This window comes from Mirounga angustirostris, unplaced genomic scaffold (assembly GCF_029215605.1).
Source record: "Mirounga angustirostris isolate CCGP_5_RB_7025 unplaced genomic scaffold, mMirAng1.0.hap1 SCAF_1, whole genome shotgun sequence".
Taxonomy (NCBI): domain Eukaryota; kingdom Metazoa; phylum Chordata; class Mammalia; order Carnivora; family Phocidae; genus Mirounga; species Mirounga angustirostris.
The window spans coordinates 215,432,323-215,452,001 of record NW_026991709.1 but is presented as its reverse complement, the minus strand read 5'-3'; the positions used below and the strand labels follow the sequence as shown (position 1 = coordinate 215,452,001).

The following is a 19,679-nucleotide window of genomic DNA, read 5'->3' as shown; positions in this document are numbered from 1 at the left end:
ATTTTCTAGACCATTTTGAAGGTGGAAAGAGGGTGAACGGGGAACGCCCCCTCTCCAAGGCTCTGCGCTCCCACTGGAGACGACTGGCGTGCCTCAATGCCAGGCGTTTCCCGGTTTCTCCCCTCCCCCACCTCTTAGTCGTGTTGTCGTCAACAGTGGCATCTTTTTGTCTCTGCGTGGTACTCCGTGATAGCAGGAACATCCTGGCACACTGAGGCATGCCTCGTGGGTAGTATCTGGGGTCCATTTCTGGGTGGGGGGCCAACAGTGTCCTTGCAAACTGCCCTCCACCTGGCTCCTACCACCAGGGGCACAGGTGCCCGTGTTCCCAGTGGGAGTATCTGCTACCCGCTGCCAGTTAGGTGGGGGGCGGACTCTTCCATTTACAGCAAGGGAGTCCTAGTGAGGTTAAGACCAGGTGTCTTCTAACCGCTAGATCCTGGGCAGCCCTGCCCTGCTCTGAGCCGTCCATGGCTCTCCAATGCCCCACCTTGCATCTGGAGCCCCAGCCACTTGACAGGTCAAAGGCATGGCCACTAACAAGGTGCCTACTCTTGCGTCTGTGTTTTGGTCGGGGCTGTTTGCCCATCCTCTCTCTGAGTCTCTACCTCCTGTTAGGATCGTCCTTCTGGGGCCCACAGAAGTCTCCACGCAGCTTACCCCTCTTCCCTGGCCCCCCAACCCCCTCCTCCAGCCTGTGCGCTCGCTTGCCGGACTGTGCGAGGAGAGGAAAGGGGGAGAAGTTTGCTGTGCGTGTGAATGGGAGGCGCGCAGGAAGGAGAGGGAGTGACCAGCGGCTGCAGGAGAGGCCGGAAGGCGGGGACAGGGTGGGCAGCAGGGTATAAATTCGAGGGGCTGCGTCGGGAGCAGAGAAGCTGCCCAGCCCAGCGGAGTCGCCCTCCAGACCCGGTGGCCTCCAGCCGAGACCCTTCCCCGCGGGCGGCCAGGAGGAGGGTCCCCGCGGCGATCCCGGGGCGCAGTCCGGCGGGCGGCCAGGAGGAAGAGGGCGGAGAAGCCATGAGCGCCGTGGCCACGTCGGCGCCCAACGCGTCCTGGGGGGCGCTGGCCAACGCCTCGGACGGCCCGGACCCCGAGCCGCGGCCCGTGGACGCCTGGCTCGTGCCGCTGTTCTTCGCCGCGCTGATGCTGCTCGGCCTGGCAGGGAACTCTCTTGTCATTTTCGTCATCTGCCGCCACAAGCAGATGCGGACGGTGACCAACTTTTACATAGGTGAGCTGCACGGTGCCTGCCTGCCGCTCCGGGGGTCCCCGCGAGAGGAGAGGGGCCGGGGCGCCCCGCAGCGGCGCGTCGTGGCTCCTCCACACAGGTCCTGTCCCCGCTGTCCCTGCTGTCTTGGGCTAGAGCTCCAGAGCTCTGCGGGCGAGGGTTCCATGCGGGCTAGCTCAAAGGGAGCTTGGACAAGGGCCCACGGAGAGCTCGGCCCTGCCACTTGAGGACGGTGTCCGATTAAAACGGGCTCTTATAACACCGTGTGCAATGAACAGAAGTACGGGGAGGGGCTGCGGGACCCCAGTCTGCGACCTTTGCCCCATGACTCGGTTCACACATTTGTGTGATGGGCCGGCCTACCTCGCACAGGGGGGTGCTCAGTTTTCTCTGTTCGATGTGCCGGGCGGGCTAGCACGCGACTCCAGTTTGCAGACGGGGAGACGAAAGCTCAGCGAGGCAGGGGCCTGCTCAGGCTCTTCCAGCCCAGACGGGGGTGAGCAGCGCGGACTGACGCTTGAATGGCTAACGAAGCCCGTGCTGGGGGGAAGTTTGCGATGTAAAAGTGGGAGACGGGGGGTGCCCCAAATTCTCTGCCCAAGGTGTCGGGGGCCTTCCCACCAGCGGTCCTGCTGGTTACTCGGAGAAATGCAAAGACCAGGGGGCTGGGCCAGGGGCGTTGGGCGGTTGAAGCCCCCGTGCGTTCCCCGCCTGCAGCCAACTTGGCGGCCACGGACGTGACCTTCCTGTTGTGCTGCGTGCCCTTCACGGCCTTGCTCTACCCGCTGCCCGCCTGGGTGCTGGGCGACTTCATGTGCAAGTTCGTCAACTACATGCAGCAGGTGCGCGGGCTGGGGGGGGGGTGGGGGGGGAGGGGAGGGCCAAGGGGCGGAGTCTGGGTGTGGGCGGGCTGGACCGCGGGTGGGGCGGGGCCAAGGAAGAGGTGGAGCCTGGACCGGGCCGGGTGGGAGGACCCCGCAGTTGCGAGAGATAAGGATAGGGATGCGGGATACGGAGGTGGGCATAGAGAGGGCGATCTGAGCCCTGCGGCTTCTTGCCCCGCCCGTCCCGCGATCCTAGGATGGCTCTGCCTCTCCCTGTCTCAGTCCCGGGTCTCAGCGGACCGCAAATGGCCCCCTCAAACCTCCACTATCCTGGCATCCTCTCTGGTGTCCCACTCTCCTGCCCCTTCAACCCGTGGCCCCTGGAGACCCTCCCAGGACACGTCCCGTTTGTGCCTGCGTGTTTGGACATCTGGGGGGAGCCGCAGGGTGGGCGCAGACAGGGCAGGCCCCGGGCCGAACACCGGGAGAAACGCCCAGCTCTCGGCCCTCGCAGGTCTCGGTTCAGGCCACGTGCGCCACTCTGACCGCCATGAGCGTGGACCGCTGGTACGTGACCGTGTTCCCACTGCGCGCCCTGCGCCGCCGCACGCCCCGCCTGGCTCTGGCCGTCAGCCTCGGCATCTGGGTGGGTGAGTGCAGCGCGAGGGCCGCACGGGATGGGAGGACAAGTCTTTGCGCCCTGGACACACACCCCCCCACCCCCGACTGCCCCCGTCCGGGCCTCGGTCGTGCGTGCATCTGGGAAGTGGGCTCGATATCGCTCCCCGGGAAGAGCCACCCAAGGCGCTCACCCTGAGGGCTCCCCGCGCCTGGGAGGCGCTCGGTGACGCTGCCCGAGGAGGCACCCGGGGGTACCAGGGTCCTGGCCTCCTGGCGTCCCTCGTCCCTCGGCAAGGTCTTCAAGCTGCCCTGTGGTCCAGGCTCTGCGGCCGTGTCGGCGCCAGTGCTCGCTCTGCACCGCCTGTCGCCGGGGCCCCGCACCTACTGCAGTGAGGTCTTCCCCAGCCGCGCCCTCGAGCGCGCCTTCGCTCTCTACAACCTGCTGGCGCTCTACCTGCTGCCGCTGGCCGCCACCTGCGCCTGCTACGGGGCCATGCTGCGCCACCTGGGCCGCACGGCCGTGCGCTCCGCGGCCGCCGACAGCGCCCTGCAGGTGAGCTGCTGGGCGGGCGGGAGGCCGGTCTGGAGGACTCTGAGGGGGTGGCAAGGTGGGAGAAGGCGCAGGGGTCAAGAGGGGGAGCTCTGGGGGTGCCTGGCTAGCTCTTGACCTCGGGGTCGTGAGTTCAAGCCCCACGTTGGGCTTAAAAACAAAACAAAACAGGGCGCCTGGGTGGCTCAGTCGGTTGAGCGACTGCCTTCGGCTCAGGTCATGATCCTGGAGTCCCGGGATCGAGTCCCGCGTCGGGCTCCCTGCTCGGTGGGGAGTCTGCTTCTCCCTCTGACCCTCCCCCCTCTCATGCTCTCTCTCTATCTCATTCTCTCTCTCAAATAAATAAATAAAATCTTAAAAAAAAAAAACAGAACAAATAAATAAAATGGAGGGGAGCTCCTACGGGTTGCCCCGCCAGCCTATAGCCTTTCCTCCATCCCCCAGGGGCAGCTGGGGGCAGAGCGAGCTGGCGCCGTGCGGGCCAGGGTCTCCAGGCTGGTGGCCGCCGTGGTCCTGCTCTTCGCAGCCTGCTGGGGCCCCATCCAGCTGTTCCTGGTGCTGCAGGCGGTGGGCCCAGCGGGCGCCTGGCACCCCCGCAGCTACGCCGCTTATGCACTCAAGATCTGGGCACACTGCATGTCCTACAGCAACTCGGCGCTGAATCCGCTGCTCTACGCATTCCTGGGCTCCCACTTCCGTCAGGCCTTCCTCCGGGTCTGCCCCTGCGCTCCGCGGCGGCCCCCGCAGCACCGGGGGTCTGGACCCTCAGACCCCACCGCCCCCCACACGGAATTGCACCGCCTGGCCGCCCACCCGGCGACGGCCAGGACCCAGACGCCAGGGAGCCGGGCGTGTGTCCCGAGGGAGCCCACCGGCTGTGTGTCCTGAGGGAACGCGCTGCCCCTCTCTGGGCCAACTCTGGGGGATAGAGCTGGGCTCCTCTGGGACAGGGGCTGCTTGAACAGCAGCTGTTACTATATGGTTATAATTAGTGTCTTTATTTCTGTGCAACATAATCACAGTGAAAACGTCTTGTCCTCCTGAGGGTTCCGTACAAATTTGCTGCTATTGATATTGTAATGAGTTATTTCTGTATTTCTGAAATTGAAGACACTTGGATACTGGCACTTTCTGGAGCTTTCCCCCAAAGCATCAACAGACGGTTTTCACACACTGCCTTGCAACGGTAACACTGTAAGCTTCATCCCATTTTCCAGAAATATTAAAATGTGAACACTGTGTGCGCTTTAAAACGGCAGAAAAAGGGTCTTAGCGCTACTGCCTGGCAAGTGTTCAGAGTCCTGCTGGCGAAATGGTGGGCGTCACTGAGTAAACAGGTCCTCCCGGGAGCACGGAGCTGCCCGCGTGAGGAGCAGGCCTGAGGCTCCACAACAAACCACCCCAAAGCAGAAGGTGGCCCAGCAGCCGCAGACTGCCACTCGCCATTCTGGGGGATGACCGGGCTCAGCTGGACCAGGAGGCCCGAGAAGGCTTTGATCTCATGCCTCGGTGCGGCCGCTCGGGCTTCTTCCCAGCCTGGTGGGCTGGGGACAGTCAGACTCATCCCTTGGCAGGGCTTCTAAGAGGCGCCACTTCAGGGGCTTGGAGGCCTGGGCTCAGAAGTCCCACCACATCGCTTTTTCCACCCTGAATCCTGGGAGCAGTCTGAGTCCCACCCAGAGGCCGCTCGGGTGTGTCTGTGTGTGGGTGGGTGGGTGGGATTGGTTCAGCCTTCCCCCAACAGCCCTGCAGGCAGAGGCTTACTCACCCCGTGGGGCAACCGCCCGTCTCTGGGAGGGCCCCAGCCCTCCCAGATTATCTGGGGACATCACGGGCTTCCAAACAATCCAGCTTGGCAGAGATGTTACTGTGAGACCAAGAAGCCAAAACATAGGGCCATTTTGACATCCGCCTGAAGCTTACTGGTTCTTTTTAAGTGGGCTCCATGGCCATCGTGGGGCTCAAACTCATGACCCTGAGATCAAGAGTCACACACTCACACTGACTGAGCCAGCCGGGTGCCCCTGAAGCTTGCTCGTTCTTGCTTCCAACACTAGCCTCCAGACTGGGCAGGACAAGAGGGTGAAATTCTCCCCCTTTGCCCACAGGCCCTGCCACCCCGCCCACCCCCACCCCCACCCTCCCAACTCATGGTCTCTCGGCAGCTGCTTGAACTGGTGCCATCCCTCTGCCCTCTGGGCCTTTGCACACGCAGGTCCCTCTGCTGTGCCAGCTGTCCTCACCCATCGGGTCTCAGCTCAGCTGCCGCCTCCTCTGGGAAGCACTCCTGGGACCCTCTCATCCATGTGCCCCACGCCTCCCCCATCACAACACTAACGTCCTCCTGTTGCACCTGCTGGCTGCCTGTCTGACTCAGTCCCCACTGTGTCCCAGGGCCCTGCACACAGTAGGGCTGAGTAAATATTTGTGGGATAAATGACCAAGTGGGGGCTAAAAGAAGAGATGTGTGCAGAGGGAGTGGCACATTTTCTGCCGGAAAAAATGAATTTTTATTCTTTGTTTTATTTTATTTTTTGGGAAAATGAATTTTTTTAAAGGATTTTATTTATTTATTTGACAGAGAGAAAGAGAGAGACGGCGTGAGAGGGAACACAAGCATAGGGAGTGGGAGAGGGAGAAGCAGACTCCCCCCTGAGCAGGGAGCCCGATGCGGGGCTCGATCCCAGGACCTTGGGATCATGACCTGAGCCGAAGGCAGACGCTTAATGACTGAGCCACCCAGGCGCCACCGGGAAAATGAATTTTTAAAAAAGAAGGTAAAGAGGGGGCTCTGGGGCCTTCATCTTAGAGAAATGAAAAGTCCCATTACACGAAACCTGTTCACATATGCTCCCAGCAGCTTTACCTGTGGCAGCCGATGCTGGAAAGAGCTCATGTGTCCTAAAACTACTGAGTGGTTGGGCAAACAGATCCATCCGTCCCACGGAACACCACTCAGCAGTACGCAGTCGTGGACACCCCGTGAAGACACACAGCCCCTGGGTTGGATCTCCCAGAATCATGTGGGACAAAAAGACCCCCCCCCCCAAGGTTACGTGATGTGTGAGTCCACCTAACAGCACCCTTGTGATGAGGACATTATGGGAATGGAGAAGAGATGAGTGGCTGCCAGGGTAAGGGTGTAGGGGTGGTGAGGAAGGAGGGTGGGCAACATGAGGGACCCTCGTGATGGAGCCCTTGTATCCCATAAAAATGGGGAAATCCAGATAAGGTGGGCGGATTGGATCGATGTCGACATTCTGGTGATACTGTAGTACAATTTTGCAAAATCTCACTCAAGTTTGTATTAGGATTTACCATGAGCTCAGAAAAACACACACAGTTAAAAGGTTGAAAGGGAGGTCCAGGAAGAGGAGTCGTTTGGAGCCTGTTCAGCTGGATCTTGTTTTCAGAGCCCCCTCCTGTGTGCCAGGCTCTGCGCTGGGGGCCGGGCCCCAGCGGTGACAAGGAGCAACCTCTACAGAGCCCCTGTCTGGTCGTGGACAGGAGGGGCAAACTATCTGGGGAGATGCAAAGTGACTGCAGTAATGAGGGTTAGGAAAGACACCTGTGAGCCCTGCGTGAGTGACTGGGAGCCTGACCTTGGTGGGGGAGAGTCCAGGAAGGCTTCCTGGCACAGGGGAGTCTGGGAAATGTGAATGCAGCTTGGAGATGGTGGAAGAGCAGAAGGGATGGAGGGTACAGACAGTGCAAAGGCCCTGAGGCAGGAAATGTCTAGTGGGTTTGAGGAACAGCCAGAAGGCCTGTGTGGCCAGAGGAGGGTGAAGTGGGAAGATTGCCAGCTGCAGGGATGAGTTGGGTCTTTCCTGGTGGTGATGGGAGCCGGGGGGGCTTGTAAGCAAGGAGGGACATGGTCCAAGGTAGGAGGAGATTTTCCCAGTGTATTATTCCATTACTGTGACTGTTCTTAGTCATCAGACTGGGCGCCAGGCAGCACACTCAATCTGAGAAGGAGTGGGATATGCCCCAGGGCCACCGGATAGGGATAAACCTTGGGGGGTCTGGGCGGGTAGGGGAAGGGGCTAATTTCAATTTCAGATAAGCAATGAAAAGCTTTTTAAGCTCTTATTTATTTTTGAGAGAGAGAGAAAGAGTGAGCATTCGCACAAGCCGGGGGGGAGGGAGAGGGAGAAGCAGGCCTCCCGCCGAGCAGGGAGCCCGACGCGGGGCTCGATCCCAGGACCCCGGGAACATGACCTGAGCCGAAGGGAGACCCTTAACGACTGAGCCACCCAGGCGCCCTGAAAAGCTTTTTAGTATAAGGTCCTGTGCAATAGTTGTGACACACTTAAAATTTAACTGCGAATCCCGTGTTTATCTAGCAATTCTACCGTAGAGCCTTCAAAAGAAGCTACAGAGGAGGAAATGAACTCCGCGGGCCTCCGTTTCCCCGTCTGGCCAGGGAATCCTGTTTTCAGGTGATGCGGCGCCACCTGGCGGTCTCCTGTGCGAGCCCGCGCACCGGTGCTGGCCCCGCCCCTCGCTGCAGCCCCGCAGGTGCCCGGCAGGTGGTGCGCGCACCCCACGGAGGTTCCTTGTTCAGCCCCACCAAGGAGAGGCCCCAGCGCCTGGCGGTGTGTCGCTCCTGTGTACCCCAACCTGGACCCCTGGCCAAACGTTTCCCCGCTGCAAAATGGGTCAAGTAGAGCCGCATTATGAATTTCCCGGGTCCTAGACACTTTTGTCTCGTGGGTCTTGTCCATAAAAAGTACTAAATGTGATTATTTTACAATTATGTTGATATAAGAACTAATACTGGGGCGCCTGGGTGGCTCAGTCGTTAAGCGTCTGCCTTCGGCTCCGGTCATGATCCCGGGGTCCTGGGATCGAGCCCCGCATCGAGCCCCGCATCGGGCTCCCTGCTCGGCGGGAAGCCTGCTTCTCCCTCCCCCTCTGCCCTTCCTCCCCTCCACCCTCCTCCCCCTCCCCTCCTCCCCCTCCCCCCTCCCCCCTCCCCGCTCTGTCTCTAATAAACAAAAATCTTTAGGAAAAAAAAAAAAATTAACCTAACATAGGCTGGATGTATTATAACATATCCCTTGCTAGTATATTTGCTTCTTCCTTCTTATTTTAAAAGTTGTTAGAATTGCATTTTCTTTTTTTTTTTAATTTTTTTTTTAAAGATTTTATTTATTTATTTGAGAGAGAGAGAATGAGAGAGAGCACATGAGAGGGGATAGGGTCAGAGGGCAAAGCAGACTCCTTGCCGAGCAGGGAGTCCGATGCGGGACTCGATCCCGGGACTCCAGGATCATGACCTGAGCTGAAGGCAGTCGCTTAACCAACTGAGCCACCCAGGCGCCCCTAAAATTGCATTTTCATGGACCCTGGCTCACAGGGACAAGTCAAGCTAGAGGCCAGGGGTCCGTGACAGAGGGCCCAGCACCCCCTCCAGGCTTGTTTTTGGAAATCAAGATGGTGAATTGGTCCATTTGCCCTCCACCTCTGTGTAGACAGACACCAAAAATCCCATGGGGTGAGAGAGGGAACACGTGAATTCATTCAACCAACCAGCATTTATTGAGCACCTACTATGTGCCACGCACAGCCTCAGGGCTGGAGATCCAGCGTCAAGCAAGGTCGAGTAGGTTCAATGGGATAAAGACGTCTCAAAACAGAAGCACCTAGATGAAGATGAAACAGGGTGACATGGTGGGGGGCACACCTGACCCCGAGAGGTCAGGGAGAGACCCCCAGAGCAGCTGAGACTCCAGTTTACATCAGGAGAGGGCACAGGCCACCGGGTGACCTGGAAAGGGGACTCCAGCCAGGAGAGCCACCAGTGCAAAGGCCCAGATGTGGGAATATGTTTGAGGAGGAACAACATGGGAAGGTGGGCAGTGCAGGATTCGGGTGAATTTTTAAGAGGGTGCCCTCACCCCCACCCCTGAGTGGGAGCCGGCTGTTTTTTCTGGAAGGGTGTCCAAAACCCACACGGGCCCTGCAACATGGTGCGGCCAAGAAACCTTACAGGACTTGTGTCTCTGTACCCATTTCCCAGCTTCAGAGACAGAGACCAGAGAGGGGTCTGCACCAACTGGAAATCACATAGCCAGGACTGTGCTGGAACCTGGGCCTGCTGCCCACTCCCCCTGGAGCCAGCAAGCCTGTGTATCAATTCCCAGCTCCCTCCTGGGGCTAAAAATAGGATCCCCCTCACTGGAGGCAGCTGGGAATCCTGCAGCCCCTCACCCTCTGGGGCTGGGCACCTCTGGGGGAGTATGGACAACAGCTTTCCCCTGGGAGATGGGGGAGGGGCAGCACCCCACCTGCCCTTCCACGTACCCCCACCATGCCCCCCTTCTTTCGAGCAGAAGTAAATATAATCCTCAAAACAACTTTACAGGGAACGAATTAACATGGACTCATTTTACAGGGGGGAAACTGAGGCACAGAGCGGCCCACGCATCCAACCTGGGGTGGGGCAGGCGGGTGCATTCAGATCTGTTTGGCTCTTTGGTAGGAAAGAGGCTTTCCTGCACTTTGGAGAAGTGGCGCCTGGGGCCTGGACCATTATGGGGGACCCAATTCACCTGGGTCTCTCCAAACTTCCCCCTCCTTGTGCAGATGTCTCTGCCCCTCCCACTGGAGGGGGGTAGGCAGGCAGCTGGGGCTGGGTGTTTAACAGCCTAAAGGTGGAGGCCTCTGCCACCTGCTACCATTAGGTTCCAGGAGGCCCTGGGGCTGGTGGGCAGGACTCCAGCCCTGGGGTGGGGGTAGCTTCCCCCCAACCCGCCTTGGCTTGGGAATCTCCACCCCCCACCCCCCAGAGCCGGAAGCCTGCAATTTGCCGGGAGGCTTGGTGTCCTGAAAAGGTGTCTGTGTGCCTTAGGGCACAGGGAGGGGGCTGCACAGGAAACCAGCACTGAGGACCAGGGACCCAAGCTCCACCTGATGGGACCCTTGAGAAGTGCCCCCCTCCATGCCGAATGCTCCCTCCTCCCATTTGGCTCTTATCTGGGTTGGGGCCTGGGTCCCTGCAATTAGCCCTCAAGGATCGCCTCTGGGCCTCAGACCTGCAGAGCCCACACCCCCATCCCCACTCTCCCTGCACGCCACTCTGTGCCTCTGTTTCCCTCTTTGAAACGGGGACGTTAAGAGGCGCCCTACTTAAAGAGGTGAACACCATGAACAGGGCACAGGGGAAGGGCAGGCTCAGAACAGGAAAATTATTAAGTTATTATTGCCGAAGGGATAATCTTATCTCTCCTCCTAGAGGGTGACAGTCCTGCAGGGGTAGGGGTCGCTCGGTGTCATTAGGAGTCTTCCAGAGGACCGGCATGCACTCCGCCACCCCCACCCCCCCGCAGCCGTTCCCTCTCCAAGACCCCTTCCCACCCTGCAGCGCCCCCATCGCAGGGCCCTGGTCCCCTCCCTGAGACCCAGGCCTGCTCTCATTTCTCGTTCTTGTAGCTCAAGTCATCACCGGGTGTTTAATCCCCATTTTACAGATGTGGCAACGGAGGCTCTGCGGGGGGGGGGGGGGGCGAAGTCACTAGAGCCAGGTCGCTAGTCTATGGGACAGGGGTGAAACTCCGAGCTCGGTAGGGCAGGCCCATTCTAGGTGCCGGGTAAGATGGTGAAGGGGTCCGCAACCCGGCTCGGGTCCCTCCAGTCCTCCCAGGAGGAGGTCCAGCCCCCTCCCGTCCCCCTCCGACGCTCCCAGTCCGGCCCGCGCCCTCAGCGCCCTGTGCGCTCGGGGCCTCGGCGCGCACTTTGCCCACCGTCCCTAGGCAGGGGGCGGGGCCTCCCGCGTCGCTGTTCCCCTTCCCTTTTTATTATTTATTATCATTTAAAGGGGCCGTGACCTGAAAATTTCTGGCCACTCTCTCCCCCTCCCCAACACCCCTAGGCTGGTGGTGCGTCTTCGGACCGAGTGCGGGGGGCGAGGGGGCGTCCGGGAAGGGGGAGGGGGCCTCGCGAGACCCCTCCCCGCGTCCCGGGCCGCAGCGCTGAATCACCGGCGAGGTATTTGCATCTGAGAGCGATTTGTCACCCGGTGATTTGTCTGCGGGGCGGTGAGCGCGCCGGCGGGGGGAGGGGAGGGGCGGGGGAGGCCGCGCGCGGGGAGACTCTTACCAATCGGGTCGGATGGGGGTGTAGACGCGGACTCCGCTGGCGGCTCGGTGAGTCGGCGCGCGGCACAAACCCGGCGGCGGCCGGGAGCCAGCAGCGCGCAGCTCGCGGCCCGGGCCGGAGGCCAGGCGCGGCCGGGGCAGGGCTGGACGCCAGGCGCAGGGCATGCGCCCCTCGAGCGGGCCCTGCGCGGTGAGGCGGGGGGGAGGCTGGCCTTTTAAGTCGCGGGTTCCGGTCCTGGGTGGGCGCAGTGCGCCCGGGAAGCCAACGAAGGGGTCTCCAAAGTTGGGCAGGGACGTGAGTGGGGGTTCAGGACCGAGAAGGCGACTCTAGCGGGTCGGACTTGGGGTGGGCTTCTCTGCGACCCCCCCTCGGAGACCTCACCCCCCCACCACATTGGGCGAGGGCGATCGGGGGTCGCGAGTGAGCGCTGCCCCTCACCCCCCAGCGGAAGGAAATGGTCTCTATGAGCGCGCTGGGGGCTGCACTCCGGGCTCTTATCTCATTTTTTCTCCCCGGAATCGGGTGCTTTATTCCGGAGTCCCGAGGGGAGCGGGAGCGCCGGGTGGGGAGGGCAGTTCCCTGGCGACCCTCTCCAGCTCCGACTGCTTACTTATAAAGTGCCGGCTCCGGAGCCGAAAAGGGCCCCTGGAGGGGCACCCCCACCATCCCCGCGCCCGGGCGTGGGTTCGGCGGGGCGGCCAGCGCTCTGGCTGGGATCCCCGGGAAAAGCCCCCCTCCCTCGGTCAGTGCCCCCCAGACACAAAAGCGGGCGCAGGAAGCGCGGGGAGCGCGCGTTTGTCAACTCCAACGTTCGGCGTCCGACCCCAGGCGGCGGATTTGTCAATAATCTTCCGTTTTTAGTCGCCCGGGCCGGAGGGGTTGCCCCCCCCACCCCATGCAAATCGGTCGCTTTCCAAGAAGCCTTTGAAATCCGGACTGGGGTTTTTGTCGTCTTATTTCTTCTCTTTCTTCGGTTTTTCTTTTCTCACTTCCTCCGGGCCGCCCCCCTCCCGACTCTCCTAGCCCCCTCCCCAGCTTTCTGCCCCACCCCACCCCCTCTTCCCTTCGTGGAGTGAGGGGCCCCTTTCGCCACCCGCGGGCCCCAGCCTTGCACAACTCTTTAAATAACCGTGTTTTGCAAGGCCCCGGCCCGAGCGGGTGACCTCTCTCTCCGGGAGGCATTGGGGGGAGGGTGTGGCCCCGGATCCCTCTGGGCCCCTAGTCAGGTCCCAACGACCACCCAGCACCCCCCACCCCTGCCTGGTCCCTGCCTGGGAATGCCTCTCCCGTGGGGTTGTCATAAAGTGGGGGTAGGGGCCGAGGACAAAGGGCTCTTGGGGGAGGGGTCTGGAGGGGGTGGGCGTCGCCAGCTTAGGGTTAATGGCGGCCATGGGGGCCCCAGGCACGGCCCAGGGGAGCTCTGGGGTTCCCACCTGCCCCCTCCACCAGCCCCAACGTGGAGGCCTGCCGTGCTCCCCTCCCCCACTGGGCGACCCGGAAGGGTCATTAAACCCAGCAGGCCTGGGGGTGGGAGGCTGGGGGGGGAGTGGCTTCCTCTGGCCTCTTCCTTCTGCCCCCCAAAGAGGAGGGGGGGCGTTGCCTGGAGCGTTTCCGTGGGGAGGGGGGGCTTGTCTTGAAGTTGTCAAATGTGGGGGAGGGGCAGTGGACTAGACTAGACACTGGGCGTGAAATGTCCCCTCAGCACTTCTTAGGGCTGGTGGGGGGGTGACCACCAGTCCTGGGAGGGGACGGAGAGTGGGGGGCTGGGTGCTACTTTGCTGCCTCTAAGGACAGACTGTATTGGTCACTCTCCCGCACTGTGGCCTCTGAGAGGGTCTTTGTGCCCTGAGACCTCTGCCCCTGCTGGATACTGAGATCCTTTGGGGACATGTCCCACCCCCATTTCCCACATGGGGCCACCCACCTGCCCCCCCACACTGCCCTTTCACCCATCCAGAAGAAAGCTGCAGGGGGTCTGGGGAGAAGGTGGAGGCCCACTGAGCCTCCCTGACTGGGGAGGTGTGTGGGGGGGGTCTATACCACAAGATTCCCCTGAGTGGGGTCAGTTTCCACTTAGGGGGTCACCATAGGAGTTGGGAGGGTGGCCAGCCTGGTGAGTGAGCATCAGCTAGCTAGCTACCAGGAACCTCTTCTCTCTGGCCCCTTGTGCATTGGGGGTCCCTGTCTGCCCCAGGAGTGGCTTAGGGGTTCATGTGCTGGGTCAGGGGCAGCCTCCTGCCCCCCACCTCCCGCCCCGCGCCGCCCCCCCCTCCCGCCGTGAGGTACTATCTGGGCTGTCACCGCTGGACCTGTTGGGTTCTGCCCGGTTGGTTTTACAGGCGGCCTGGGCGGGTGGGGGTGTGGCCGGGGCTGGGGTGGGGGGCTGGGGTGGGACTTGCGTCCTTCTGTCCTGGTGGGGCCCAGCTATGCCAGGTTCCGGATGCCCCTGCCTGAGACGCTGGCAGTTAGGGTTGTGGTGGTCTGAGGAGACCCCAGGCTGGGGCACAGCTCCTCACATTCTGGGATGTGTTAGCCCCACTTGGGGTCCCAAGGAGCGGGAGGACTCCCCTGCAGAGGTCATGTGGGGTGGTGAGGAGGTTGTGATGTCACCCAGACCCTGGTTCCGATCCCAGCCTCGCCTGGAACCTGCTCTGTGTCCTCCAACAGCGCGTCTGCGGGCCTCAGTTTTTCTTATGCCTAACGTGGGGATCGCCCAGCGCCTCCTTCCCTGACGTGGACAACCTGCTGTGTACCTGCTTGAGCACAGAGAGGTGGGTGCCGTCAGGACACCATCTTGCAGATGGGGAAACTGAGGCCCAGAGAGGCTGAGGCTCAGGGATGAGGTGGGAGCACGAGGGAGGCCCCATATACAAGAAGCGCTCACTCTGGGTCAGCCATTGTCTTGGTTAGCCTGGGGGGGCGGTGCCTGGAGCCATCTGCAGCAGGGGGTGCGAGCAGCGCCTGGAACTCGGAACCAGAACCTGGAACCCATCTGGACTCTGGTGTCTGGTAACTGGCTATAGCCAATCAGAGGCCAGGAATGCCCAGATCCCCTGCTCTGTTTGTGAAGCAATAATCCGAGGTCTTCCCCGGGAGGTGTGGTCAGTAACTGCATGTTTCTCTGTGGCCCTGAGGGTGGGGGTCGCCTCGAGACCCTTGCGAGCTCAGTGCGGGCTGACCCTGCTTTCCAGCCTGCTGGAGGGCAGACAGAGGGGGGCGGATGGGGAGAGCACCATCTCCCACCTCCAGGGAGGCCTCCCGGTTTGCACCCTGATGGGAATGGATGGGAGGGATTTTCCCAGAGGCCTCTGGGGTCTGACCTCAGTGGGGAAGATGGGGCCGCGGGGCCCAGGAGTGGTCTGATGATCTGTCTTGCTGCCCCCAGGTTTCTGCAAACCCGTGAATGAGCCAGACACCAGCCGCTGTTACCTGGTGCCTGGCTTGAGAAGGAGGCAGCGCTGACATGCCCTCAGCCTGAACCCGGCGGCCCCCGCCCCCACCCCCGCCACCCTGCACTGTCCCGGCTCCCCTGAGGCCCCCACACTGCAGTGCGGCCAGGCCCCCTCCCCGCAGGGGCCGCCCCTGCTGCCCACCTCTGGTGCCCGGGGCGGCCCGGCCCGCAGGGCCATGAAGCTGCAGGCCGTGATGGAGACCCTTCTGCAGCGGCAGCAGCGGGCACGCCAGGAGCTGGAGGCCCGGCAGCCCCCGCCGCCCCTGCCGCCCCCGCCGGCCGAGCTCCCTGCTGGCCCCCCGGCCCGTGCCAGGGCCGCCCCGGAGGAGGACAGAGAGCCAGAAAAGGCCCGGATGCAGCGGGCCCAGATGGCCGCGCTGGCCGCCATGCGGGCAGCGGCTGCAGGCCTCGGACCCGCGCCCAGCCCCAGCGGCTCGGAGGATGGGCCCCCCAGCTTGGAGGATGAGGACACGGCCCAGGAAGGGGCGCCAGGCTCGCCTGCCCCACCTGGCCGAGGCAGGGAGGCACCGGGACACGCTGAAGGCGACGGGCACTTGGAGGACGTGGGCTCCGAGGGCGACCTGTGAGTTGGGGGTCCGTGGGCTACGTACTGCACAAGCGTCCATTGAGCGTTTGGTGCATCCCAGGCCGCTCTAGGACAAGACCCTGTCCTGTTGCTGACCACCGAGATCGGTTCTGTCCTTTAGAACTTCCTGGAGGATGGTGGAAATGTGTGCAGCCTAGGAGCTACCCCTCACAGGTGGTGGGGAATCTGGGTTTGTAGCTTTATTCCCTCTCGATTTAAATGGACCAGCCACATGTGGCCAGGAGCCCCAGTGCCCGGTGAGGCTGCAGCTGATTCAGCAGTCCCGGGGGAACCCACGCAGAGTGGGTGTTGGCTGGCTCGTGGACGTCCACCGTGGACGTGTTGCACACAGATCCAGTGCAGGCCTCCAGCCGAGTGTGGGCAAGACCCCAGTGTGATCATTCTGGGAAGATGTTCAACAAGCAGAGAAGCAGGGTGACTGTGGGTTGTGACAAGGAGATAAAGGAGAGGTGTGTGTTGGGGGGTGTCCGGGGCTGGGAACAGCATGCCTGGCAGAAGGAACAGCCAGAGCAAAGGCCCTGGGGCAGGAACTGGCTAGGCATTTCCACGGCCCACCAAGGAAGCCTGTGCAGCTGAGGGTGGGAGGGGGTTAGCAGGCGTACGGGGCTCTGGGCAGGGCTCTGAGCTGATGGGAAGCAAAACCGTGTAGAGTATGACCCACGCCCCTCACGGCACCTGGAGCAGGTGGGGGCCGCTCTCCCCGTGTTGAGAGAGGGAAATCGAGCTCTGGTGAGGAGCAGACCCTGCCCCGGGGCTGGAGCGAGCTGGCGCCATCTCCCTGACCTGTGTGCCCTCTGCCTGCCCCAGGAAGCCAAAATGGGAGGAGGAGGAGGAGGATCTGGAGGAAGACCTGGAGGAAGAGGAGGACGAGGAGGACGAGGACGAGGAGGAGGAGGAGGACTACGAGGACGAGGAGGGGCTGGGGCCCCCGGGCTCTTCCGGTCTGGGCCCCGCAGCCCTCGTCCCCCGCAGGGCCCCGCTGTCCCAGGCCTTCCGCGGCGACAGCGGGCCGCGGGCGCTTGGTGGCCCGGAGCGCCAGGGGGCCAGCCTGGCCCACAGCGGGGGGGCTGCCCATGTGGTGCCTCAGCTGCAGCCGCCCGACCACGGGGACTGGACCTACGAGGAGCAGTTCAAGCAGGTGTGGTGTGCGTCGTGATGGGGGCCGCGGGGCTGGGGTACGCGCTGCTGGGTCCTGACAGCCGGCCCACGCCAGCCAGGCACCCAGGGAGCCCTGTGGGCAGCCTGTGGGTGGGACGGGCCGGCTGTGGGGTGCACCATGTGTGGACAGGTGGGGGGACCCGAGCCTGGAGGGAGACGCTCAGGGGCTGCATAGTGTCTGCACCAGAAGGACCCTTAGAGAGACAGCCAGGAATGGGACTCTGGGCTGAGGGGGGTGCCCAGGCAGAGGCCATGCGGCTGGACCAGGCTTGGCGTGGGCCATGGGTGGACGTGTGGGCAGAGAGCTGGGGGCCTGGGGATGCCGGCCCGAGGCCTGGTCAGTTGGCGTGGAGTCTGCTCATAGAGGCCACGGCAGTTGGTTGAGCAGGGGGTGGCCACGTTGGTGTGGATTGCCGAGAAGCTCCCTGGGGCTGCAGAGGGGCGGGGAGGAAGCAGGGCCGTCCTGGTGCCTTCCCTGCGGGCGGCCAGGGCAGAGGAAGTGGCCGGGCGGGGGACCCTTTGAAGTTGGGCCGAGCTGGGCTGGGCAGATGGAAACCAGATGGCGTCCGGCCGGGCTCACATTCCAGTCCGTGGCCAGCTGGGCCCTGCCCCGACCTCCAGGAGTGGCCGGCGGGGACCTGGCCTCCCCAGCCCAGTGGCCCAGTAGCCTGAGCCTCCTAGGTCTCCACGGGCTGTGGACAGGCCCGGGTGTGAGAGCCAGGAGCTGGCTGTGCATGGCCTCGGGGCGGCCCCCTCTGGATGCAGGCCTCCCAGAACTGGCTCTGGGCCCCTCCTGGAGGACTCTCGAGGCCCGGCTGGCGTGTGGGACCTCTGGAGGGATGGGACCGAGGGCCACCGGCCTCTGCTCTGAACCTCACTTGGAGAGCAGAGCGCGTGGCTCCGGCTGCCCTCAGAGCTTTGAGTCAGGCTGAAGACAGATAAAGTAGGGAACCGGGCCGGACACACGCCGCGGGGGCCAGACAGGGGCTCCCGTGGTCGGGGGACGGTGCCTGGAGGCAGCAGGGGAGCTGGCTGGACGGAGGGAGCTGCCCAGGTGTGTGGCTTGGGTGGGGCAGTGCTGAGGGCTGGCTGACAGCCCGCAGACAGGGCCTGTCTGGGCGTGGCCAGCGCCCCCCACACTCCCTCCTGCTGGAGGCTCCGCCCCTGCGTGTGGACCCCAGGCTGAGCGCGGGTGTGGGGGGGACGGCCCCACCCTGCTCCCTGCCTCAGTGTCTCTCCCTTCAGGGCTGGGTCCCTGCCCCTGCCACTTTGCAGATGAGAGACCCAAGCCACTGCGCTGAGCGGGGGTCTCCAGCGCCTCGCTCTGATTCAGAATAACACACGGGCCGCCACGGGCAAGTTATATTTATTTGTTCGCTGAGCACGTACGGGGAGCACAGGCTTGGGGGCTGGAGCTGGACAGATCCCCCCGCCCGCCGCATTATAGGATCCCGGCCGGGCCACACAGTCCTTGTGAGGTCAGAGCTTGTGAGGACCCACAAGCCCCCAACCCTGCTCAGTGGCCTTAGCCCCTGGGGGGAGACAGGGTTCGGGAGGCCAGGCCAGGCCTGGGGTTGAGAGGCCCAGACCCCAAAGCCCCCTGGGCGTGCCAGGAGCAAAGGGCCACAGGACCCGTTGTCCCACTTGTCTGGGACGCCCAGGGGTGGGGAAACGGAAGCCAGAGGGGGTCAGGGGACCCAAAGCCACAGAGTCTCAGCACCTTGTCAGTGCCTCCTAGACGTGTGGCTCCCCTGTGTGGAGGTCAGCCTCCGAGTAACCGGACAGCCTTGCTGAGGCGGTCGGGGAGATGTGGTCTGGCATCCTTAGCTGGGGGGTGGGTGTGTGGGAGAGGCCTCTCGGGATATGCCATTTGGGTTGAGCCTTGCGGAAGGACGGACAGTGCACCTGGCAGAGAAAGTGGCCTGGGCAAAGGCCCTGGGGCAGGACCGACATTGGCGTGTGTGTGTAGAGGCCAGATGCCGCCAGGTTGGGCCCTGCAGGAGATAGGATTGGAGTGTGAGAAACTGGGGGCCCAGGGAGGCTGTGAGCAGGTGGGGGGCCTGCCCTGCAGTACTGGGATCTTCTTCCTGCCCGTTCGGGGCAGGGCCAGCTGCCGGCACTGCCCTCCTGCCCAGGCGGCCGAACACCTGCATGGCCAATGTCAGCCGTGTCCTGGGCCCAGCCCGCCCAGCAGACGTCGGGCCATGTTGACTCTGGCGCCTTCCCCACAGCCTTCCTGGCACGTGGCGGCCCAGTCGGCCGGCCGCCCACTTGGCACCATGTCTGCCTCTTCCTCCCCAGTCTTGGCAGGGCCTGGGGCCGACTTCCCCTACAAACCCTCGATAGCCGTGAAGTTCCGCCGTAGGCTACAGGTCTCGGGGCGGCCAGGCTGGGGAGGGACCTGGAGCAGTGGGCCTGTGGCCACGGAATCTTCCCTTGAAACTGCAGCCTCAGTGCTCTGGGGCCCTGGGGACACTCAGTGCTGTGGGGCCCTGGGGACATGCACGGATGGAGGCCAGCGTGTCTAGAGCCACTGGCCAGGGACCGGGCCTGTCGCGGGCAGTGATTAGGGTCCTAGCCTCCTGGCATCAATCAGACAGGGGCATCCTGGTGACAGCCTGGTGGCTTCCAGTCAGCAGCACAGCTGTGCCTGGGCTCTAGAAAGTGCCCCCCCACCCCCAGCAGGTGTTAACCTCAGAGAACCGGGATCCTTGGTCTCAACCACTCAAACTTTGGGATTGTTTTCAACAGCTTTATTGAGATCAGACTCACATAACGCATAATTCACCCACTGAAAGTGTGCGATTCAGTGGTTTTTGGTGTCTTCACAGTTATGCAGCCATCTCCAGATTATCTTAGGACATTTTTGTCAGCTCAAACATCAACCTTTGTAAATGTATTTTTTAGCTATTACCCCCCCCGGCCCCCATGAGCCCCCCCTCCCGTCCGCGGGTGAGCCTGTTCCGGACGTGTCACCCACATGGACTCACACCCCGCGTGGCCTTCCGTGTCTGGCTCCCTCCCTGAGTGTCGTGGGCTCGGGGTCCGTCCCCGGGGCCGCGCATGTGGGCGCCTCGCTCCTGCTCGCGGCTGAGGGACGCTCCCCTGTGTGGGGGACACGTTCTGTTTGTCCGTCCGCC

At 62.7% G+C, this 19,679-nt stretch overlaps 2 protein-coding genes across 5 annotated transcripts in view; both read left to right on the top strand.

The window, feature by feature from the left end:
* The first annotated feature begins 1,017 nt into the window (after positions 1-1,017).
* KISS1R (KISS1 receptor) lies at positions 1,018-4,718 on the top strand. Its single transcript, XM_045863914.3, has 5 exons — positions 1,018-1,231; positions 1,946-2,070; positions 2,567-2,702; positions 2,994-3,226; positions 3,668-4,718. The coding sequence occupies exons 1-5, from the start codon at positions 1,018-1,020 to the stop codon at positions 4,109-4,111; spliced, it is 1,152 nt and encodes a 383-aa protein (XP_045719870.1). The 3' UTR covers positions 4,112-4,718.
* A 6,333-nt stretch (positions 4,719-11,051) lies between these two features.
* ARID3A (AT-rich interaction domain 3A) overlaps positions 11,052-19,679 on the top strand; it is a 30,797-nt gene continuing 22,169 nt past the window's right edge. Inside the window, exons 1-4 of one of the 4 annotated variants that reach the window (XM_054505089.2) lie at positions 11,052-11,212; positions 13,991-14,094; positions 14,709-15,357; positions 16,189-16,519. In XM_054505089.2, coding sequence (XP_054361064.1) covers positions 14,951-15,357; positions 16,189-16,519 — 738 coding nt within the window. In that variant the 5' untranslated portion in view covers positions 11,052-11,212; positions 13,991-14,094; positions 14,709-14,950. Of the gene's footprint in view, positions 11,213-11,243; positions 11,513-13,990; positions 14,095-14,708; positions 15,358-16,188; positions 16,520-19,679 lie in introns of those variants that run through there. The other 3 variants (XM_064573767.1, XM_054505090.2, XM_045863506.3) reach the window with 3 other exon arrangements.